This window comes from Naegleria fowleri (assembly GCF_008403515.1).
Source record: "Naegleria fowleri strain ATCC 30894 chromosome Unknown tig33, whole genome shotgun sequence".
NCBI lineage: Eukaryota > Heterolobosea > Eutetramitea > Acrasida > Naegleriidae > Naegleria > Naegleria fowleri.
This window is the reverse complement of record NW_025407965.1, coordinates 492,278-515,280: the sequence shown is the minus strand read 5'-3', so window position 1 is coordinate 515,280 and position 23,003 is coordinate 492,278. Positions and strand designations below refer to the sequence as shown.

At 36.8% G+C, this 23,003-nt stretch overlaps 13 protein-coding genes across 13 annotated transcripts; 5 read left to right on the top strand and 8 right to left on the bottom strand.

Annotated features, from left to right (window-relative positions):
* Positions 1–56: 56 nt before the first annotated feature.
* Positions 57–626, bottom strand: FDP41_003229 (uncharacterized protein; the record flags this gene model as incomplete). The annotated part of the gene is made up of 1 exon (XM_044706510.1): positions 57–626. One exon carries the CDS (start codon positions 624–626, stop codon positions 57–59), a length of 570 nt encoding a protein of 189 aa, XP_044562620.1.
* Positions 627–1,787: 1,161 nt separating this feature from the next.
* On the bottom strand, positions 1,788–3,478 carry FDP41_003228 (uncharacterized protein; the record flags this gene model as incomplete). Its single annotated transcript, XM_044706509.1, has 3 exons — positions 1,788–2,432; positions 2,551–3,082; positions 3,306–3,478. 3 exons carry the CDS (start codon positions 3,476–3,478, stop codon positions 1,788–1,790), a joined length of 1,350 nt encoding a protein of 449 aa, XP_044562619.1.
* A 98-nt stretch (positions 3,479–3,576) lies between these two features.
* Positions 3,577–5,858, bottom strand: FDP41_003227 (uncharacterized protein; the record flags this gene model as incomplete). The annotated part of the gene is made up of 3 exons (XM_044706508.1): positions 3,577–5,574; positions 5,636–5,644; positions 5,715–5,858. 3 exons carry the CDS (start codon positions 5,856–5,858, stop codon positions 3,577–3,579), a joined length of 2,151 nt encoding a protein of 716 aa, XP_044562618.1.
* A 790-nt stretch (positions 5,859–6,648) lies between these two features.
* FDP41_003226 (uncharacterized protein) lies at positions 6,649–8,185 on the top strand (the record flags this gene model as incomplete). The annotated part of the gene is made up of 3 exons (XM_044706507.1): positions 6,649–7,727; positions 7,779–7,906; positions 7,959–8,185. The coding sequence occupies 3 exons, from the start codon at positions 6,649–6,651 to the stop codon at positions 8,183–8,185; spliced, it is 1,434 nt and encodes a 477-aa protein (XP_044562617.1).
* A 145-nt stretch (positions 8,186–8,330) lies between these two features.
* FDP41_003225 (uncharacterized protein) lies at positions 8,331–10,936 on the top strand (the record flags this gene model as incomplete). Its single annotated transcript, XM_044706506.1, has 5 exons — positions 8,331–8,740; positions 8,813–9,327; positions 9,370–9,901; positions 10,002–10,452; positions 10,517–10,936. 5 exons carry the CDS (start codon positions 8,331–8,333, stop codon positions 10,934–10,936), a joined length of 2,328 nt encoding a protein of 775 aa, XP_044562616.1.
* A 612-nt stretch (positions 10,937–11,548) lies between these two features.
* Positions 11,549–12,952, top strand: FDP41_003224 (uncharacterized protein; the record flags this gene model as incomplete). Its single annotated transcript, XM_044706505.1, has 1 exon — positions 11,549–12,952. One exon carries the CDS (start codon positions 11,549–11,551, stop codon positions 12,950–12,952), a length of 1,404 nt encoding a protein of 467 aa, XP_044562615.1.
* Positions 12,953–13,100: 148 nt separating this feature from the next.
* FDP41_003223 (uncharacterized protein) lies at positions 13,101–14,811 on the bottom strand (the record flags this gene model as incomplete). The annotated part of the gene is made up of 2 exons (XM_044706504.1): positions 13,101–14,626; positions 14,772–14,811. The coding sequence occupies 2 exons, from the start codon at positions 14,809–14,811 to the stop codon at positions 13,101–13,103; spliced, it is 1,566 nt and encodes a 521-aa protein (XP_044562614.1).
* Positions 14,812–15,158: 347 nt separating this feature from the next.
* On the top strand, positions 15,159–16,240 carry FDP41_003222 (uncharacterized protein; the record flags this gene model as incomplete). Its single annotated transcript, XM_044706503.1, has 3 exons — positions 15,159–15,978; positions 16,063–16,092; positions 16,152–16,240. 3 exons carry the CDS (start codon positions 15,159–15,161, stop codon positions 16,238–16,240), a joined length of 939 nt encoding a protein of 312 aa, XP_044562613.1.
* A 187-nt stretch (positions 16,241–16,427) lies between these two features.
* Positions 16,428–16,785, bottom strand: FDP41_003221 (uncharacterized protein; the record flags this gene model as incomplete). The annotated part of the gene is made up of 2 exons (XM_044706502.1): positions 16,428–16,637; positions 16,708–16,785. 2 exons carry the CDS (start codon positions 16,783–16,785, stop codon positions 16,428–16,430), a joined length of 288 nt encoding a protein of 95 aa, XP_044562612.1.
* Positions 16,786–16,941: 156 nt separating this feature from the next.
* On the bottom strand, positions 16,942–18,018 carry FDP41_003220 (uncharacterized protein; the record flags this gene model as incomplete). Its single annotated transcript, XM_044706501.1, has 1 exon — positions 16,942–18,018. One exon carries the CDS (start codon positions 18,016–18,018, stop codon positions 16,942–16,944), a length of 1,077 nt encoding a protein of 358 aa, XP_044562611.1.
* A 168-nt stretch (positions 18,019–18,186) lies between these two features.
* FDP41_003219 (uncharacterized protein) lies at positions 18,187–19,269 on the bottom strand (the record flags this gene model as incomplete). The annotated part of the gene is made up of 5 exons (XM_044706499.1): positions 18,187–18,701; positions 18,749–18,756; positions 18,808–18,827; positions 18,978–19,095; positions 19,208–19,269. 5 exons carry the CDS (start codon positions 19,267–19,269, stop codon positions 18,187–18,189), a joined length of 723 nt encoding a protein of 240 aa, XP_044562610.1.
* A 389-nt stretch (positions 19,270–19,658) lies between these two features.
* Positions 19,659–21,002, bottom strand: FDP41_003218 (uncharacterized protein; the record flags this gene model as incomplete). Its single annotated transcript, XM_044706498.1, has 1 exon — positions 19,659–21,002. One exon carries the CDS (start codon positions 21,000–21,002, stop codon positions 19,659–19,661), a length of 1,344 nt encoding a protein of 447 aa, XP_044562609.1.
* Positions 21,003–21,620: 618 nt separating this feature from the next.
* On the top strand, positions 21,621–22,988 carry FDP41_003217 (uncharacterized protein; the record flags this gene model as incomplete). The annotated part of the gene is made up of 1 exon (XM_044706497.1): positions 21,621–22,988. The coding sequence occupies one exon, from the start codon at positions 21,621–21,623 to the stop codon at positions 22,986–22,988; it is 1,368 nt and encodes a 455-aa protein (XP_044562608.1).
* Positions 22,989–23,003: the final 15 nt, after the last annotated feature.

Sequence of the window (23,003 nt, the reverse complement as noted above, 5' to 3'; positions counted from 1 at the left end):
GCACCTGTTTCAGAAAGTCATGCCATATTCGTAATCAAACATCCATTCTTTCATGATTAAAAGTGATTGTCTCGTTTCTTCTTGGAATTTCCAGTCGTTAATTTGGAAACAATTTTCGAAAAGAAACTATATGATCGTGGCTTCTCTGGCGTTGGTGCTTCATCATCATCATTATATTGCGATTGAGAAATGAGCATGGCTTCAATTCGTGAGAGTGATTTGTGACTCTTGTTTGATGTTTTCAAAGCAACAAATCCTTCGGATGCTTGTGGATTCTGTTCTTGTTCTCTTTTGTGTTCACTATCCGTGCGACAATGTTTGAAATATTGACTTCGAAGACTTTTTCGTGAGTTGTTGTTGTTGTTGGTTGTGTGGTCGACCACAACTCCATTCCATGAAGTTTTACCACTCGATCGATATGACACGGTGTTGTAATGTCGATTATTTTGAACAAATGTATTGGCTTGTTGAGAGCAACTTGTGGAATAATTTGTTGTTGTTGTCATAGTTGTGTTTGTTGAAAATGATGGAGCTGCGGAGGTGGTGGGTGTGGAAGGGGAAGTCACATCAATGAGAATCACTTCCATGAGTGTGGGAGGTTGGTTCTGTTGTTGAGTTTGTATCATTTGAGTGATCAGGTGAGTGATTTCAAGACTGAGAGTTTTCTTTTTTGAAAAGTGAATTGGCTTAACGAAAAGTCTTTGCGGTTTTTATTTGAAAGGATTTAAATGTCACTTCCGAATCATTTGGAGATGTATGATGGAAGGTTTCTCTGTTTGGAGTATTGCTTGTTGATGAATCGTGATGGAAATGATCATTGCAATTGGCAACTGATGCACTAATTGGGCCATTATCGGCGGAAGGACATGTCTGACTCTCAAACCCTTTTGGCAACGTACAAAAAGACCACTCACAACTTGGTGTGACTTATTGGGTTTGTATTATTACATGTATTATTTACATCAATTCTTCCAATGCATTTTCAAATTCTTCTTCACAGCTCTTCTCAAAAAGCCATCCATTGCAAATCTTTGATTCTCTCACTTCTTTTGGGAAATATTTAAAAGCACTCCAATGCCGTAAATAATATTCATGTAAATCCAATGAAGATTCATTCACTCCAAATGTCTCTTTTTCAAATTTCACTAAATTCCATATAAATCCTGGATTGGGTCGAATGCATGGTCTTTGTTTTGATAAATAATTCAAACTATTGTGCAAATTCATTCTCAAATGATGCAATCGAAGGAAGGAAAGAACAACCGTTGAAGAGCAAGAGACTCCTCCCTGACAATGAATCAAAAGACAACCCTTTTGAACAAAACATTCTTGAATAAAAGACAAAGCTTGAGGAAAAGGTGTATGCAATAATTGATTTTCATACAAAACATCGGAATGTGAAGTGTTTGAAGAGAACGGACATGTCGAGTTTCAATTTCTTTTGCAACGTTGAGAATGTGAGTGATTTGTTTGAGTTAAACAGGACAAGTCATTTTCTGTGGCGAAGAAAGATAAAGAAAGGGATGAGAGTGAACAGTGATGGCGATGATGAATCGATCAATGCCAATTGTTTCTTGAGAGCATCCGAATAGACAAGAACGAGATCTGCTGGGGAAAAGTTTTCTTCGAGAACATCATTGTCGTTGAACATTTTTTCCAAATCTGTCGATCAATGATGATCTTGCATTCTTGTTGTGCTTTAAGAAGGCTGCTTCACAGAAATTCACCACCAAAGAAGTGCATTCTTAAAAATTGATAATTTATCAAAGAGACAAATTGAATATAACTTATTGAATGTGTTGACTTTCTTGATAGGTTGGGGTTGCACTGAATCGTTGATAGCCCTTAATGACCTTGTTAATGGCATCAAGCATGTCCTTTTCTGAGACAGTCTTTCTTCTGGCTCTAATGGCAAACATACCAGCTTCTGTACATACAGATCTAATTTCAGCACCTGTTGAGTTTGGACATAAACGAGCTAAAAGTTCAAATCTGATATCTTTTTCAACGTTCATGTTCTTAGTGTGAATTCTAAAGATGTTAGTTCGAGCTTCAAGGTCAGGAAGACCAAACTCAATTTTACGATCCAATCTACCTGGACGCATCAATGCAGGATCCAAAATATCAGGTCTGTTTGTAGCCATGAGTACCTTAATGTTTCCACGAGCTTCGAAGCCATCCAATTGATTGACAATTTCGAGCATAGTTCTTTGAACTTCATTGTCACCACCAGCACCATCGTCAAAACGGGTACCACCGATAGCATCGACTTCATCAAAGAAAATAATACAAGCTTTACGTTGTCTGGCCATTTGGAACAGCTCTCTAACCATACGAGCACCTTCACCGACATACTTTTGAACTAATTCTGAACCAATCACACGAATAAATGTTGCATCCGTTCTGTTGGCGACAGCTCTTGCAAGAAGGGTCTATTCATGGATATAAAATTTAAGAAAAAAGGTTTTTCAAAAATCAGAAAAGATTGAATGGATTGCATCATAAATGTCCAATAGTTGAAAGTCAATTCTGAGAAACTAAGTGACTTACCTTTCCTGTACCTGGAGGTCCGTATAATAAGACACCCTTTGGAGGATCAATGTGAAGTTGTTCAAATCTTTCAGGATGAAGAAGCGGCGTCTCAACAACCTCACGAATTTGGTCAATTTGCTCCTTGGATCCTCCAACATCATTGTAAGTTACATCTGGTTTTTCTTCTACAGTCATCATTGTTACACTGGCATCAATTTTAGGTGGCAGAGGAATTTTGATTTGATATTTTGTACGATCCACACCAATACGCATTCCTTCTTCGATATCTGTTGGGGCTACATTTTCTCCCAATCCTACCACATATTTTGCAATTTGACGAACGTTGATCAAATACTTTGGTTCTTCCTCGTCATCATCGATAATTTTTGTACATCTAGCAACTTGTAATGGCATTTCATGTTGAAGTGTTGCTTTGTCTTGTTGAATATCCCAAAGACTTGGGTTTGCTAATCCTGTTTCCGATTCTTTTACACCACACAATTCGTTCACTTCTTGAACCATTTTTTTGAGAGATTCCTCTGTGTCTTTTCTGTGTTGTTGTTGTTGGTATTGTTGATTGAAAAATGTATTGAATTGTATAGAAAGTTAAGATTGATCAAGAAAGAATCCGAAGAGTAGGACGTGTCGGATTAAAATATGTTTCAAGTCAAAGTTAATTATGAAATACGACACAAGAATGAATCATTCCAACAATAAGATTGATACACGACTCGCTTGATCTTCCGCTTCGTAAATTTAAATCCAACACTTACATCTTTGTAAAATAAGCTCCTTGGCCATATCGTTTGATCAGTTTAATTTCTTCCGCATCCAATGGATTAATTGGTGCGTCTTTCTTCTCCTCATCATTGTCTTTTGCTGGCTTCTCTGGAGTTTTGTTATCCGATGTTGATTGCTGTTGTTGTTTTTGCTCTTGTTGGGACATTTGTATTTTTTTTCAAGTGTTTGTCTAAAAATAAAAGGCTTTCCGCTGTCAAAAAGTTGGCTCAAGAAATGTTTTTTAATTGAGGTGCTATTGAATTTTCATTCGTACTGAACGTTTTCATGCTCAAACGAGTCAAGTATTTGCTCCAACTCTTCACTAGGCATAAACACTTCAGTTCCGTATGTCACACCACCATGTGTTGATGACATCTGCATGTTGGATTCAAAGTGCTGGGAATGGTTTTCCATCTCAACGAATGAAGCAGGAAGCTGACAGTTTGCACTCACAACATGGTTCGAAATAAAAGGTTGTGAATTGGCAGTCTCCATGTTGATACTGTTACATATTTGAGCGAGTAGCTCAGACACAGAAGGATCATTCAATGAAACGTTTCCAGCGTTAGCAGCAGAATTGGGAATTATTTGTTGCTGGTGCGAAGGGAATAAAAGTGGTGGTGGTTGTGAAGTGGAATGTGTATCACCAAAAGAGGGTGACGGAGATGAAAATGACGAGGATGAAGAGGAGGACGAAGTGGTATATGATGAAGGTAGTTCTTCAAATCTGGTTGTAGAAGTATGTACAGGAATTGAGGTGAGAGTGTTTGTTAGAATGGGTTGCAAGTGAGAGGGTGGGGTTGTCACTGAAGTCTGTGATGCCAACTCTTCTAGTGAGTTGATACTTTTGGTGAATTTCCCTTCAATGACTTCTTCTTGTTCTTTCATAATGATAGAACAAAACTTCAATACTCTTCCATAGCGAGTTGCTAATATTCTCAAAGCCCTTAAACCCTTAGCCACATATTCATAATAATCAATTCCATCGGATCCATTCACACGTTTTCCGACTCGTATCATTCGTATTATGGATAAATGCACTTTGCAAGCACCTGCAACAACACTTGCCAAAGCTACAGGTACCATGGGAAAAGTTGGTTTCATTGTTTCATCAATAATTTTGTTTGCTGAGACTTCAATAAGATGTCCTCTAATTCCTGCTTCTATCAGAATTCTCATTCTAGATCCGTGATAAACCATAGCATCTGTAATAGAGGATAACTCTCGTTGTTCTGGAGTGAAAGAAAATGTTTGATTGTGAAGCGTAAGGAACGAACAAACACTGTCCAATAATCCTAGGTAACTTATGACGTTTTGAGAGGTAATTTGTTGTCGAGCGATCGTCATGTACTCGTCAGGCATTTGTCGTCCTGTAGCATATCTATAAATTAGAGAAAGTCTATTGCACATAAAGTGGTCATCATCTGTGGAATGAAAGTTTTGAGAATCAATACTCAACTTGGTGACTGTTTTCCACTTGTCCAAGTTCTTGACTTCTTGCGAAAGAGCTTCATGGTCCAACAATGCCTTATCATTAAAATAGTGATCTACAGTGTTAAGATAAAATCTTGCTCGGCTGTCATCTCCTTCGCCTGCAAAATAGTAAGAAAGGTAATTGAATGTGCATACCACAAAAAAGTCGTCATACTTGTCAAATAAAGATGACAATAGTTGTTTTGAAATGTTAATATCTTCAACGGCTCTTTCTTTTCGACCAAACCTTTGTTCCACTAGGGCTTGTATCGAGAAAACCAAGGCCATGAGCTCTGTATTTTGTTGTTGACTATCATTGAACAAGAAGTCTTCAAAAACTTTCTTGGCAACAACAGGATGTCCAGTAGAAATAATGTTGTAGTATGTATCAATGGTGTTTCTTTTCAAGAATTGTTTGTATAATGAATAGTTTTCAGATAATAAGTTATTTAAGGTTGTAGGAATTAGTGAAGTGAGACGCTTTCGTAATTCTAAATCTTGATCTCCGTTTGATACTGGATAAGGATCTTTCCTTTGTGCATATCGTTGTCTTATTAAATCAATTTGAGGGGAACATGTGGTAGATTTGCCTGCTGTTGAAATAACAGTGTCTGTGGTTGTTGATGTAGTGGGAATGCTTGGTTGAAATGATGTGATAGTTTTAGAATCCAGTCCCTGTTCAGGCTTTTTCTTCTTGTTTTTTCCTCCACGAATTCTTCCCTTCTTTTTGGGAATGTTGTAAATGCACTCTCGACCTCTCAGTAAGCATTCGCTGCAAATGGGCAGTTTCTGAAATAAACACAAGACATGTGTTGGTGTTTGTGAAAGCACGTCAATACTGAACACTTACCTTATCACACTGTGCATCAAGATGGAATTTGAAGTTTGATAAAATTTGATGGATGACAATCTTGCGGATAGATACATACCTTTTTGTGCATACATCTACAGCTCGAACAAGCGATAGGATGGTAAGAAGCATTTGGGTCCCTTGGCTCGTCATCATTGTCAAAATGATGATCTTCTGAAGGAGGTGACGTGGAACTGTTGTTATGGTTGTAGTTGTAGTTCATTTCAATATTCTTTGTGACAGTCTATAATCTCTCAACTGCTCGAACAGTTGAAATCAACAAATTGCAGAACTTGTAGTTGAAACCAAAGTTAAAAGTGTACGTAAAATAAACTCCGACAGCAGAGTTTGAGATAGGAGGATTATTTGTTGTGCGAGGAGGAAATTTGTCGTACACAGCCGACACTGTTCAGTTTAGTAAACCACTAAAACACTTGAACACCAAAAACCACACAGTCCGAGTAAATATTCTCTCTCTCTAATATTTTCTTCCGTGATGATGATGAAAAAAAGGAGTAAGCCTGAAAAACGGTTGAAACGAACGGCTCTCAGCGCGCTCAAATGGGCTTCTATTTTTTTTGTGTGGATGCTCTGTTAAAGATGTGGTTGTAAAGAAAAGTCCAACAACATTTCAAATTGAATGACGATGGAACACTTGCTGTTGTCTATGGTGGTTTGGTAGCGTGTGAGTTGACTCATTGAGAATGGAAGGTGAAATTTCATTCAAAAGGTCGGAAATGGCAAAAGATTATTTGAGGATTCTTTTTTGAAATGGTTGTTTGATACTTGTTGGATTCATGTAAAGATCTTAAGTATGAGTTCCGTCCACACGAACGCAAGTAGGTTCTGTTGGGTATTGTTTTTGAACATGGCAAGGAAGGATTGTATCTCCTTTGCTCTGTGGTTATAATATCAAAATCATCAACAAAAGCTTCTGAGCTGAATCAAAAAGTTCCTGAAATTTCTCGCCTAACAGATACCCGCCATTTCAAATTCGAAACGTTAAAAAAATAATGCATCACGAAAAGAGGCTTTCCGATGTGGTCGAGGGAACAACTTCATCGCTTCTCCACAAGCCCACTCCTTCATCATCAACCAGTCATAAACAAAAACGAGAATATACGGAACATGTTGCTCTTTCCAAAGAATTATTCTTACTGAGTGATAAAACATTCACACAACAATTTTCAAAGTTATATGAACATCGTATCAAAACACTCAAACCTCCATTGTTGAAGAAGATTTCCAAACTCTATCCGAAGGCCACACACGCCAAATCCATGTTAGATCTTTCCATGGGGGTGGAATATACGGTAGTTGGTACTCTCTACAAAGAAATGAAATTGAAACCAAACATTTTGAGAGAATTCACATTGGATAAAACAGCATCGGAAGTTGCACAAATCGAGAATCGAAATAATTATGTATCCAATGATGATTATTTAATCCTTGAAGATGTCAATGGTTCAAGATGCAATGTGATATTTGAAGGAAAGCAATCCGAAAAGAACAAAATAATGACAAACCAATTAGTGACAGGAATCGTGGCTGGCTTGTTTGGAGAAATCGACAGTAATGGAACTTTTATTGCAAGAGATATTGTTTTCAACGATATGGCACCACAAAATGCTCTTGTTTCCAACTCAAAAGATGCTTATTTGGCTGTTTTATCAGGTATATGTGTTGGCCACCCAAAATTTGATGCGGTTGCCACCCAATTAGCTTTTGATTTTATCACTGGATTGGCAACTAGTGGAGCATTAGTGAATAATGTTGTGGCCAAGATATCTCGAGTTATTATTGCAGGAAATGTGGTAATTGCACCAGAGGATCAAGGAAAGCTGTTTGATGTTCGAGGATCCTTGAGACCGAAAGAATTAAGCTCAATTGCCGAGTTCATGAGGACTTTTGATATTTTAGTTGAACAACTTGCTTCAAACGTAGATGTTGACATTTTGCCTGGCTCTAATGATCCATCTAATGTTACAATTCCACAACAACCTATTCATCCTTACATGTTTCCAAAAAGTGCATCGTATTCTACTTGTCATCTAGTCACTAATCCTCACATCATTAGAGAGAACCATGTAGAGTAAGTATTAGATATTTAACATTTTCTCGTTATTGATTGACGAATTCACAGCGTGGTCGTCACATCAGGTCAAACTGTAGAGGATGTTGAAAAATATTCTGTCTATAATTCAAGATTAGACATAATGGAAAATATGTTGAAATGGGGACATTTAGCTCCAACATCCCCAGATACAATGAGTAAGTGGAAACTTTGGTCTTCACGATTTGAGTAACCATGCTTATTATTTAGGATGCTATCCTTTCCAGCAGGTAGATCCTTTCATTATCAAGAATACACCTCACGTTTTTGTGTGCGGAAATTGCTCAAAGTTTGAAACAAAATTGCTGGAATTTGAGCATGCTCGAACCCGATTAGTTTGTGTTCCTGAGTTTGTGACGCAGCCCACCATTGTTCTCATTAATTTGCGAACTCTTGGTTGTTTCCCCGTGAACTTCTCTACAGAACATGTGATCTAAGTCATTGTTGGACTGAAATTTTGAATCAACCCTTTTTTCATGATTTTGTTGTCAACAAGAATCAACGAATTCAATTAAAATATTACGATGAGGATCACTTGAAGAGACAACACGTGTTTGTTGAAATTGTAAAAAAAGCAAAAAAATGACGCTGTTCGGAATTTGGCAAAGGAAAGCCTCGATTACTCCGTCATCATATTCTTTGTATTGTATTGTGATGATGATGATTTCCGTGGCCTCTCTAGTCATTGTGGTGCAACAATGTGGCGCTGCTGAGCTTAACTCTGTCGAAAGAACTACCTACGGTGTTGGCCCTGGTTTACTTGAAAAATATATTCAAAAATCGGAACAACAACAATTTCAATGTTTACAATCAAAAGAAATGATCAGTTTTGATTCCGTAAATGACAATTATTGCGATTGTAAGGATGGAAGCGACGAACCTGGAACAAGCGCCTGTAGCAATGCAGTGTTATCTTTCAACTCTGATACAAAATTCTATTGCAAAAACAAATATTTCAAGCCACAGTACATCTCTCATAGCAAAGTGAATGAGTAAGTAATACTGTCACTCGGTTATAGAATGTGGTAATGAATTGCAATGTTCTGTCATTTGCCATATTCTAGCGGTGTGTGTGATTGTTGTGATGGCTCAGACGAAAACTTTGCCTCTACATTTGGTGAGGCCTCTATGAATGTTTGTGAGGATACATGTAAGGAATTGGGCAAGGAAATTGTCGCCTCTTTACAGAATGAAATTAATGCAATGAAATCGGCCATGAATTCTGTTGCTGCTGACATTGAATATGGAAAATCAAAGATTTCCGAATTTGAAAATCAACAAAAAGATTTAACTCAATCAATTGCAGACAAAGAAAAATTATTAGAGGAGCTTAAAACTAAAAAAGATGAAGCCGAAAAAGTGGAGCAATTAGAAAAAGATTTGCTGAGAGCAAAGAAGAAGAAAGAATGGGAAGAACAACAAGATCAACAACCAAAGGAAGCTCCACAAACTCCACCTTCAGAAGCAAGTAGCACTGAATCTGAGGCTACCGCTCAGGATAACCAAGCTGAACCTCCTCAACCACCCCCTCAACCAATGTTTGTTGACGATGAAGAAATAATCAACTTTAAATTACCAGGTAAGTCAAATTTCTCAGCAAATCTGTTATTATATAAGCTAGATATGTATTCAATTTTTACTCGACCCTTGCAATGCATTCGTCACACAACTTCGTTATTTAAATTATATTATTATCATCACATTTACGATATTAATGCTCTTGAATTATTTAAAAAAGCTGCTGAGGAAGTAAGAAATCAATACAATCAATTGAACAATGAATTGTCCAATGTGAGAAATTCCTTGAATGAAGTTCAAAAGAAATTGAGTTATAATTATGGAAAAAACAAAGAATTTTACAAGCTGAGCGAACCATGTTTTGAGATTCAACAAAAACAGTATTCATATGAAGTTTGTCCATACAATAAGGCCAACCAAAAGGAGAACTACTCTTCAACCCTTCTGGGAAATTTCAAAGAATTTAATAGTGCTACCAACATTATGACTTTTGAGGATGGTCAACATTGCTGGAAAGTGGGAGCAAGAAAAGCCATTCTCAAACTGAAATGTGGTGCCTCTAACAAGTTAGTCAAAGTGGACGAGCCCTCCACATGCGAATATCACTTGGAAATGGAAACTCCATATGCATGCTCGTTCGATCTTTTGAAGAGCAAGGAAGCTGAGCTTGCAGCATTGCAATAATTAAGTACTTAGCCCGCTCACACGTGTTTTCTGATTGTCACAATCTGACAGGTGGATTCGTTTGACAATTTGTTCCATCTCATTCAAAAATATTGTACCAGAAATTAAAAAATATTTCACACCACCATCTGTTGTTTTGAATTTGAACGATCCAAATCTCATTCTTAATCATCATGGAGATCTCTATTTTGCATTGTATCCAAATTATATTTCGGGTCCACAAACCAATCAACTCAAACATCCAGTCAGAGGACCATTTGTGGATGGAGAAAAGAAGATGAAAGGTCTTGATGCAACCATTGATTATATTAGTAAACATGAAAAAGTCTATGCTCCTTGGAGAATTCAAGCATCATCAGTGGTGTTTGGAGACAAGATCCACCAAAATAACCAACCAAGCACTGTGAATGTCAAACTGTCATCTCTTTCAACGAAACAACTGAAAGTATTCAAATGGAATCTATTGATCTACTTGAAGCGTTCCGATGGTGATGATCAAGCGGTTTGTCCATACGTTATTTATACGAGCAATGAAACCTTTTCATACTCAAAGACCCATTTCACAGGAAATGACATCAAGACAAAAAAAAAGAACACGTCACACTGAAGAACATGATTACAACAATGAAAGCGATGAAGACTATGAAGAACCACCATCGTACGATGAGGATCCATCTGATGAAGATTACTCTATTGAGACTGATGAGGAGATCGCCACACCAAGCAATCCATCTCCCTCTCGAAGATTGACTCGAAGCACTTCCAAATCATCATCATGTACAGACTCTTCTTCAAAAGACTTGTGTAGCAGTGACAACACCAATGGTTCAAACCAATGCATGACTTCAGAAAGTCCATCAAAGAAAAACAAGACTTCAAATCCTTCCACGCCAGAAAGGAACATTGGATTAAGTCATGAAGAAAGATCATGGCAGTTGTTCATCGAGGAAGAGATCGATCTAATCAAGAAAGATTTGAAACACTAAAACCTGATACTAGTGACAAATCTTGTTTGGGAAAAGAAATGTTCAATGTGATACAATTAATGATCAGAGACCAATTAGACAAGGAAAATGTGAAACCACTTTTAAGGGTTCACTTCAAGCAAGTGTCAATCTTTTGAGACGAATTGAACAATTGAAAGATCTACAAGAGTTGAACGATGACCTTTTTTCTGTCATTGTGGTCTTTGTAAGAAAGTTGACGGGCGAGGAGGTTATGGATTTTTTGGGAAGTTTTTTTAAAACCACATCTCGAGATGACAATTAGAATCCCAGCTGAGATTCAGTGTACATATACAACAACAACTGGTTGAATTTCTTTGCTTTCTCTATGAGTTCCATCTATAGTATGATGTTGAACATATTGTAATCCTAAATACCATGTTATATGATACATCATCGTTTCATGAATACAAATCCATGGCATGATCATACCAAGTTTGAAATTGACAATCGAGCTTTTCAATGCGCTCAATCAGACATCTTTCAACAAGATGTGATCATCAGCATTTTCAAATTTTGAAAAAGTGAAATTGCAAGTAAACGATGCAATCTCAAAAGAACTTTCAAAATATTTTGAAAAAAAAATTAAAAAAAATGTTCCATCGTCAACCCCAGAAACATGTTACAACCTCGTCCTCCTCGTCCTCCTCCTCATCGGACACTCAAACAAAGATGATCCATGAACCCAATTACACTCTCCAATTCTCAGAACCTGTTTGGAGTTCATCTCCTGAATTTCCATCCACCTTACGATCACAATTGAAAACAAGTCCACCAAAATGTTCCATCACTGTGGATCGAGAAGGAGCAGGAACACTCACACTCGCTTCCAAAAACGACTCACAAAAACAACACAAACATTCCATTACTGGCTTTATATATGATAGCGAGACCATTCCGACATTCAGGGCATCGGTTATTATGAATTTCAAAAATGCAAATCTCATTCGTCATCATGGAGATCTCTATTTTGCATTGTATCCAAATTATATTTCGGGTCCACAAACAACTCAACTCAAAATTCCTGTCAGAGGACCATTTGTGGATGGAGAAAAGAAGATGAAAGGCCTTAATGCCACCATTGACTACATTGATGATCATGAAAGAGACTATGCTCCTTGGAGAATTAAAGGAATATCGGTGGTATTTGGAGAATTAATCGATGAAAATAACAAAACAATCACTGTGAGCGTTTCCTTGCCAAATCTTCCAAGAAATCAACTGAAAGTATTCAAGTGGAATTTATTAATTTATTTGAATAAGCCAGACTCAGATGGGGTGTGCCCATATGCCATTTATACAAGCTCTGAAACATTTTCATATTCGAAGAGACATTTCACAGAAAATGATGTGAAGGCAAAGAAGAAAAAAGGCACAAAAAGAAAACAACACGATGAAAATTATGAAGAATCATCAGATATAGAAGACAATGAAGAATTCGATGACAGTAATGAAGATGAAGACTCTGATACTGATGATGAACGCTATTTACCCAATAAGCGTTCTAAATCTTCTTCTTTGAGATCTACTCGAAACGGTTCAAACTCATTGCCTTCTCCTTCGAAAGAAAGTAGTTCACTTCAGAAAGCCAAAAGTACAGAAACTTCTGATCTGGCTCCTTTAGAAACACATCACATGCGAGCGAAAGAGTTCTTGAAAGAAACTATGATTGAAAATACCATGAAAGAGTTTAAAAAGATAATGTCTGAAGGTAGCGACAAGAAATGCATGTCACAAGAAAATTTCACATTATTACAGCTGATGTTAAGAGAAATGTTGAGGCAAGGAAAAGCGGTGATAAATCCTTTCAAAACTGAGTTTCAAAATTTACTAAAAATCCCAACAGAAGAAGCTTTAAGAAAGATTGAACAATTGAAAGGATTAGAGGATATTAATGACAATATGTTTTCTATGATTGTAATTTTTCTACATGATTTAGCTTCCAAGAATGAGTTAAGAAAGCAGGTCGAAAACACTGTGGAGTTTATACTTAAATAATGTTTGATCCTTTATTTGAATTACTCGGCATAATATTGCTTTTAAAAGCATAATATCTTGGGATGTCCCAGTTATAGTGACCTGACAGAGTTGTCTTGTGGAGTCAATAACAATATACTGTCTGACGTGTCTGCTGTCCTCATTGGTCCTACATGGATTCAAGCAGAGAAGATCTTGTATAAGGAATTCCATACTTTTGACACAGCATTTCGGAAACCATTCTTCCAGATTCAAAAATGGTTGGCAAACCACTTCCAGGTGAAGTATGGGCACCTGTCAAGTAAAGTCCCTCCAACTCATTGAACTTATTTCTAGGCCTCATGCTTAACATTTGTAGCAGATTATGTGACAAGGAAAAAACTGAGCCGTTGAACACATTGTGTTGTGATTGCCATTCGATAGGAGTAATAATTTTTTCTGCTTCAATATGATTTCTCAAATCCTCAAAACCAACTCTTGTTTCCAAATGTTTGAGAACAAGTTCACGAGTTTTCTGAATAGTTGTTGGATTGGTCCAATCAATTTTTCCTTGACTGTCAATGAGATTGGGAATTGGAACTAGCACGTAAAGTCCTGATTTTCCTTTTGGTGACACGGTCTTGTCATTGACACATGAATTTCTCACGTAAATTGACAAATCGTCAGTTATATATCCCTCTGAAATTGCTTTCAAATTAGCTGAATAATCATCCGCAAATGAGATAGTATGATGTTGAATTTCTGGATATTCCTTATCTAAGGCAAGATACATCATGAAGGTTGAACATGAGAATTTCTTCTTAACAATTTTGCTAGGTTTCCATTGTCTCAATAGATTTTCTGCATTTGGAATTAAATGATGAACTGCGTAGGGAAAGTCAGCATTGAGAATAACCTCATCAAAATAGTATTCATTTTCTTCTTTTCCTTCTTCCATCACCTTGACTCCTTTAACTTGTCTCGAATTTTGATCAATGATTAATTGTTTCACAGGTGTACCCAATTTGATGTGAGCTCCATTCTCAGAAGCAGCAACAGCCATGGTTCGAGGAATTTCAGAAAGTCCTCCTTCCACATGATAAACTCCGAATGCATGTTCCACAAATGGTATGATTCCATAATACGCTGGACACGTGAAAGGACTCATACCCAAATATTTGGCTTGAAAACTAAATGATAGTTTGCTCAAAGGATTTTGGTAAAAGTCACTCAACATGTGATGCAATGATTTTTGGAACTGCATGTAAGGCAGTGCCTTTAACGCGTCCATACAAACCACATCACTATGAGAGGAATAGGCCTTTTGAAGAAGTGGTATTAAACGTTCATATCTCTTTGTTTCCCATTCAGACCATCGTTGATAGCCTTCCACATCTTCGGGAACGACTCTCTTCAATTCTTGCAACATTTTGTCTCTTTGTGAAAAGTCATAACAATCCATATGTGTGTCCTTATTAAATTGCAAACGATACATGGGATCCAATCTTTGAAATTTCATATAATGTTCACTTTTCTTTCCCGAGTCTTGAAAGACCTTATCCAAAACGAATTTCATCATGAGGAAGGTGGGACCCAAATCAAACTTGGAGTGTCCAACCTGAAGTGAACTCGTTCGTCCTCCAATTGTTGGGGATTTTTCGAAAAGAGTCACGTTGAAACCTTTGGCTGAGAGAATCATGGCAGTCGAAAGACCTCCTACAGGTAGGTGTGTTAAAGGTCGTCGTTCATCATCGTTCAAGAGGAATAACAATTGAATTCATTACCATATTTAAAAAACAATCAATGAATTCGGGTGAGAATGATCTCATTATTATCATAAACCTCTCGCATACACACTTACCTGGGCCTCCACCAACAATACCAATACGAGCTGGGGACATGATGATGATGATAGGATTCTATGAGGAAATAATGAGCTCACTCAATGATGATGAATGTGTTTTTTCAATGGTGGGATGTGCAAAACATGCTGTTTGTGGAAAGGAAGAAGAGAACAATCGGTTCAAGTACAGCAGAATTCAAGTGGGGTCGTTGAAGAGGTTCAGAATTTTTCATGTTTGGAGTGTATCTGGTTAAATCTCCGTGATATTCAAAGCGACACGTTTTTCCAAATCTTGCAATACACACACCATATTTTGACCCTAATTTATATTTCCTTCTCTCTTGCGTATTCATTCAACAAGAACTTTTCAGTATATATATTGGGAATTGAATTCAAAAAAGAAAAATGTCATCTTGTGGCAGCTATTCTCTGGCCAACAAAAAATTTGGTTTCATCGGAACAGGAGCTATGAATGGCTCCATCATTCGTAGTATTATTCAGCAGTCCAATCCAATGATTCAACCACAACAAGTATTTGCCTACGATCCAAATGTTGAATTTTTAAACAAAATTGTGCAAGAAACAAACATTCAAAAATGTTCCAATAATGATGAAATGATTCATACGTGTGATGTGATTATTCTTGGAGTGAAACCTCAAAGTTTAGAGAGTGTCTTGAAAGAAGCCTCAACAGCCTTTGGTAAAAAGAAATCTGACTTGTTGTTAATCAGTATTGCTGCAGGATATAAAATTTCAACCATTTACGAACATTTGGCACAAATTGCTCAAACGAATGAGAGAACATTGGATGAATTTTTCAGTGTGATTCGAGTGGCAAGAGTAATGCCAAATATTTGCTGTACTGTTGAAGAATCTGCAAGTGCTTTTGTACTTGGAAAACCTCCTTTTGGAGCTTCAAAACACATCACTCTGGATACTATGGAAAATGATCGATCTGTTGTGCATATGATCTTCTCAATGATTGGTGAATGTGTGAGTTTGAGTGATGAGAGCTATTTGGATGCTGTGACAGGACTTTCAGGTAGTGGTCCAGCCTTTGCATTCATGTTCATTGAAGCCTTAGCAGAGGCAGGTGTCTATTGTGGATTAGGGAGAGAAACAAGCAATATTTTGGCAGCTCAGACCGTGTTGGGTGCTGCCAAGATGGTTTTAAAGGAGAAGGTTTCTCCTGCAGTACTGAAAGATAGAGTCGTTTCTCCTTCAGGTATGTATGAGATTGTTCTTTTCGCAACAATGTTTCATCTTTCTCTTCAACAAAATCATCACCTTCTTTTCAACAAATTGCCAGGCACAACATCTAGGGGAGTTTTAGCTTTAGGTAAGTGGAGATGTGTTTTTTGAAAGGAACAAAGAGGCTTACTTGATGATTCTTCTCAGAGGAAGGAAGTTTCAGAGGTACCGTGATGAAAGCAGTGATTGCTGCCACCGAAAGGAGCATTGAATTGGGAAAGCCATCAAAACTCTAATATTCTGAATTAAAGGTTGATGATGATAATATTGTTAATTAATTTATTCCTCCGTACACTTTAATTCATAATTCTAGTAGAGCTAATGATGTCGGCGGAGTAAATAATACTACAACGAGGAGCAGTGAGAGAAGAAGGTGGATGGAGGTGATGATGATGAAAGACACGTGCTACCAATTATTAATAATTAAAAACCACCAGTTTGTTCGACGAGCACATCAATAACATCCTGATCATCCATATCTAATTCCTCAGCCGTTTCCTTTCCATCAATTCTGTTTCCGTCAAAAACAAAACGAACAGAGGCTGCGCTGAGACCTTGTCTCTTGCAATAAGCTTCCATCAACTTCTTCAAAGGTGTGCTTTTCTTGATCTTGAAAAAGACTTCCACTCCGTCCTATTGAATCGAGTTAGATGATGTAAATTTATGATAATTCGCCATCATTATCATCAAAAACTGTACTTACTTGACTCACGACTTTAACATTGATGTGTTGTTCCTTGCCTTCGGCTTTAACGTCTCCTTTGGTGTCTTCTGCGCTCATATTTTTTGAATGAACAAAAATGTTTTCTGCAAAATTTTCTGTTGGGATTAAACTATTTTTGCTTCCTTCAAACAGAAGAAATTTGTTGGATGACGAAATATTTTGTAATTTGTTTTAGACAGATCGATAAGGTTGAACAATGTTCTTGGATGGTTTTTATTTCAAATCTTCACGTTTGTAGGCGAGAGGAGGAGGGTACAAAAGCATCTCTTTGAATTCGTGGAGAGCCTGAACACCTCTTACTTCCTTTCCGAGAAGAGGCATTTGGATGACATGAAAATCTTCGTAGAGCTCGAAGATTTGTTTCAAATACTTTGATTGAATACTTTTTCTTGCTTCACAAATTTCACATGGCTCTTTCTTGGTATCTTTGAGAACAAGTTGATTTACAACAATATTGTGGGAGTCAATGTTGAAATTCGTCAATTCTTGGACCAATCTTTCAGTTTCATAAACGGACAAAAATTCTGGAATGCACACACACACGAATGTTGTCTTTTTAGGATCTTGGAATTGCTTTGTTATTTGGTCGACATTGTCCTGAAACTTGTGCAATTTCTCTTCGAGTTGTTGTGGATTTGTAGAGTCAGCTGAGCCTCCAAATAATGATCCAAATTGAGTGAACATCTTTCCAATGTTTGATCCCAAAATATTTCCAAGAGTACTTTTCATAACATTCGGTAAGGCCAATAATCTGAGAGTGTGACCAGTAGGTGCAGTATCAAAAACAACCACATCAAAGTTCATGTTATTCACTTGTCGTAGAATATGAACAAAACTTTCAACCTCATCAAGACCAGGCAAGTTTGTGGAAAGATTCTTCATTAAATTTTTCAAGATACCTCCTTCCTCAGTTTCTCCACTTCCATCATCCAACAAACCAGAAAGCATGGATTTTGAATCACTTGGATCAATTTCAACACAATATAAATTATCAAAGCCATTTACAAGAGTCGGATCCTTGCTAAACTTTTGAGCAAAAGCATCGGACAAGTTGTGTGCAGGATCTGTACTAATCAACAATACATTCTTTCTACATTGAGCCAAGAGCATGGCAATGGAACTGCTGATGGTTGTTTTTCCGACACCTCCTTTTCCACCTACAAAAATCCATTGCAATGATTTTTCATCTAATAAATTTTGAATGGTAGGTTCGAGGCTTAAATCTTCATTCTCATCAAATTCTTCATCATCACTCAATACTAAATCATCAGCGTTGTGTTTTGAGAGCATTTTTTTTTGTCGGAATTTTTATCGGAATGGATGATCATCCTTGCCGATAAGGGTGACGTTGCACCTCACAATCAATGGATTAATGTTCATTCGTCATTCATTGTGTATATATGGAATGCACTGATACTTCTTCAAAAAGTGTGAGGGAGTTTATTGTGAAAAATTGTTTCACTTTCCTCCGCAACAACTAGTTGAATTTTGAGATCCTTTCTTTTTGCTGTCACCATTAAGACCATCATCGGTTTTTGGCATGTCTTTAACAAGTTTGTCAATATTAATTATACCAGAATCCGCCTTCTCATCCTTGTTGTCACTTGAATATTGGATAACTTTTTGATGAAAATTTAATACTTGTTCCACAATCATTTTGACAGCCTTATCCATGTTTGTCTTTTCTTTCACTGAAATTTCAACCCAACCAGCAAACTTATGTTTGGTACAATATTCATCCAGCTGCGATGGTTTGAAATTTAGTTTATCATTCTTGGGTAAATCAATCTTATTACCCACAAGAATGCATGGAATTGGAATGTCATCAGCTTCATTTTCATGAAGAGCAGGAAGAAACACCTTCGAATCAATGTCTTCTTTCCAATCCTTTGTGTGCTCGAATGTGTTCGGATTTGTGACGTCATACATAACCACGGCTACAACAGCATCTCTGTAGAATACCGATGTCATGGCTAGGTACAAAATGTAAGCAACAACAGATAGTTTCAATGAAACTTACTTCCGAATCTATGAAAAGGATAGGTTCTGTTAAAACTTGCATGTCGTAATAAATCTTACCTTTCTTGGCCTGCAATATCCTGTTGTGGATGTCACAAATGGTAATGAAATGAAGAATAATTCAAAATTATTTCGTTTGAATGAAATCTCACAAAATCGAATCACATACCCAAAACTATGATATTTCAGATCGCTCACTCTATTTCAAACCAAAATTTTGAAACACTTACTTGCAAATTAAAACAAGTATTTTCATCATAATCATATTCTTTGAATGAGAAATCAACTCCTAAAGTCGATTTGTACGAGCTTGTAAAATAATTATTGACATATTGTTGGATGAACGCGCTGCATAATTATGATCATCATCAATTATATAATTCATAGAAAACACCATGAAATGACAAATGATGAACAACGTTTAAAAACTCAATTCCAACCGGCAATCAAAATACTCTACGTTTTCCCACATGTTGAATCTCCAACAAAAATAATTTTATACATGTACTTTGCTTTGGACATATTTACAAAATAAATAATTATAAATTCCGACACGACACTGAACACACGACAATGAATTTCGTTGTTTCCGTTTTGCTGGCGTTTTTTTTTAAAAAAAAATTAAAAAAATCTTGTTCCTTTTTCCTTGAAGTGTTTGGTCGCCCTCGATGAGATATGTTTACAAACTCCCACAGCGAGTAGCGAAACTAGTTTGAAGAAACAGTGGAATGCAATAAGGAATTCCACCCAGTTTCAAACTTGGCATTGAAAGGCTTTTCGTTGTTCCATTGGACAACAATGTGACACTGAACATTACAACATTCGAACTGTTTCAAATCCAATTCCCGAATGACTTCCAGTGAGGAGAAAAGTTTTATTCAGGAATGATGATTCCAGCAATAATGAAAGGATCATGGTTGGTTGAAAAATCTTCCAATCATCTGAGAGTGATCATTCCAATCTGAGGTAAGGTTACCATTTGGATGAAATATTAATTTGTTGATAATACGAGGGTGCTGCTTAAATGAAGATAAAAGATCTTCATACGAACTTGTTTCAAAAATTACATCAATCTTATCATCGTAACGATAGCATTCGTTCATATAGTAATAGCCAACAGTAGAATACAAGTATTCAAATTTGGGCGAGGGATGGTCTAGACTTGAACAAATTTCAGAAAGAATCGATGAAATGCTTACTCGATTTTCATCAATCCATTTCTTTGTTGAATTATCAAAATATTCTTCATGTGAAATGATTGATAATTCTCTGAAAACTACGCGATGGACATTCAAACTTATGGCCCATTGTAAATATTGTTCAATTAGTTCCACATTAGAAATTCCTTGTTTTGATAGAATGCACGAATTTTTGACAACCCCAAATATATTTGGTAACACATTTCTTACTATATGTTCATAGTTTGTGTTAGATCTTATTGGTTGTGACTTTTCAAATCTCATTATCGCTTGGTTTGTGGCTTCATCAAAATGTTGTCTACTTAATTCTATTCTGTCAAATTTAGGAACACTATTGTGAAAATAATTCTCGACCACGTTTTCATGCAAGGTGAAACCACTTCCATTCGAATATAAAACTCTTTCGTCAAACAATGAAGGATATTGTGAAAGAAGTTGGCACAATCGTTCCAGCCAAATCGGTTCACTGGTCGCTTCCAATCCAGATAATGACAGTCCCATATTCAATGACCCGACTGTTTTTTGAATGGTGTCCAATAGTTGAAACACTCGTTCTAGTCCATTGAAATATTGATCATAATTTCGAATTCTTTTTGAGGGTGAAGAGTTTTTCTTCGATTTGGAATTTTCCAAATGTTTTCGTTGCAAGTTTTCAGAACAAAATTGACAATTCGCATTGCAAATGGTTGCAAAGGCAAAAGGAGTGAAAGTGAGTCCATTCCGAAACAACAAGGATGATGTTGAGGAGCTCAAAACCAATTTCCTCTCTTCACTACTATTGATAAATTCATACAAGTTCACTTGTGTTGTTTTTTCGATTTCAAATAATTGAGATTTCAATGTTCGGATATTGTGTAGATCGGTATCATTCTGAGCGGTGATGATTTGATTTCTGTATGGATGATGATAGAAAAATTTTGAACTTTTTAACACCAACGACTCTTCCTCCTCACGTTGCCACAAGTGTTGAAAAGAACGATCAATGGTTTTAATCTCTCTGGTAAACAATAACCAATCCCTATTTTTCCGAATCGTTCTTAATAGTACCTTCCGCATGACAGAATTAATTCGGGAAGGAAATAAATTTCTGCTTTACCTAATTTTTTGCAAGTCGTTGTATGAATTTTGAAGCGAACAAAATATCATCCAATCCTCCGTTCAAAAAGAGCTTTCAATGGCACTAAAAACAGAGATTGTCATCAATGATTACTGTTTCTCAAAGGTGTTAAGTGGTGTTTTGTTAATTTTGTAAAGAACCGAGAATGGCTGCTTCGAGCTCACATGTTTTGATTTTTCTTTAGCAAAACCGACTCACGTCACAGCAATTAAGGACATAAAATGCCAACCTGCAAAAACTGTCCAAGCAAAAATGACTTGTTTTTGAGTCGGACAAAAAAACCCAGCGAGTCCTCTTAAGTGTATGTTGTGCGTTGCTTGAGAACGCCAAAGGGTCCAAGATGTGGACCAAATAAATCCACACACCTGTCATTTAAAAACGAGAAGACGACAACTTTGCAAAAACTTCACCCCTTTCCTTTTTGGAAAATATGTCAACCATCCATGTTGCCTTCTTGGTTCTTCAGCCACAAACCAACACTTTGTTGGTGCACCAAATTTTCTAAACAAAAGACATTTATCAAACAAGTCCCATCACTTTCAACAAGCATCGTCATCATGGGCAACAAGAATTCTTCTTCAACAGCATCATCACACTCTTCTCCTCCTCGAATGCAACATCATCCTCGACAACATCAAAACGGAACTAGTTCAAAAGTCCTTCCTTCGTGCACCATTTCGAGTATGCCAGAAATACAAACTTTTGATCATGTCGATCACCAGAAATGTTCTCTTTCGGATTCGTTAGAATTAACACACTTGTTCACTCTAGGGCAAAATGATAAAGGACAATTAGGAAGACTTGTATTCAAAGAAGACTCTGGCGAACAATACGCCATGGGTCCAGTTTTGGAATTGTATCACAACATGAGTGATTTTTCGCAACACAACATTTCACAAGAGTTGGATTCAAAAATTCTCAAAGACATCAAGCTTGTGGCATCAGGAAGATCACATCTCTTACTCGTCACACATTCAAACAAGTTGTTTGGTTTAGGATTTAACAATTATAGCCAAATTGGTTTTCCAGAACATGAACAATATATCACTCGACTGAGAGAAATACCTCTCCCAGAAAAAGTGTCCACCATAGACCATGTCGCAGCAGGTTGGTTTCATTCCATCGTTGTATGTGATAAGAATAAGGTGTACTGTAGTGGACATTCCTACTTTGATCAGACATTTGCTGTGAAAACTGAAAGTAGTTTTCGACGAGTCACGAAATTAGATTTCTTGCAACGAGAAGACTCACGAATAACCACAGCAAGTGCATCTACTTTTAGTTCCAGCTTACTTGTAGATAATTGGAAGATTTATGCATGTGGAGAAATGAACGCCAATGCAAATTCAACCAATTTCCTTGTTCCTGGATGTGAAATTTTCAAGAAAGAGTCCATCAAGTACTTTAAACACGCCGATAAGGGACTCGTAGTTCTCACTCAAGAGGGTAATTTATACTTTGCGAATAAGGAAAAGCCCTTCTACTTGCTTCAACAAAATGTTTTTTCCATCACGCCATCTCACATGTATGAGACTGTTTTCCTACTTAAGAATAATTCTAATGTGTTAACAGAGTGTAATTTGGGACCTTTCAATACTCGATCCAATGTCAGTATTGCACCCTTCGTAGAAAAATATGGGCTGCATAATATTCAAATATTTGCTGGATATTGTTTCTATTATATGGTTGTCAATAGAAAGAAGGTATATAGTATTAATGGTAGCGAATTTAAGGAAATTTTGAATCTCGAAGGAATTTCTACGAGTGTCAGTATCACGGAAATTGTCGCAACATCCGATTGTTCTTATTTCATCTTTGAGAATACCAAATCTACAGCCTCAGAAAAATTAATGAAATCACGACTCATTCAGAATGAGAAATTTGTGGATATAAGCATCACAACGTCATCGCCGTACTTGGAGTGAATAAAACGAATTCGT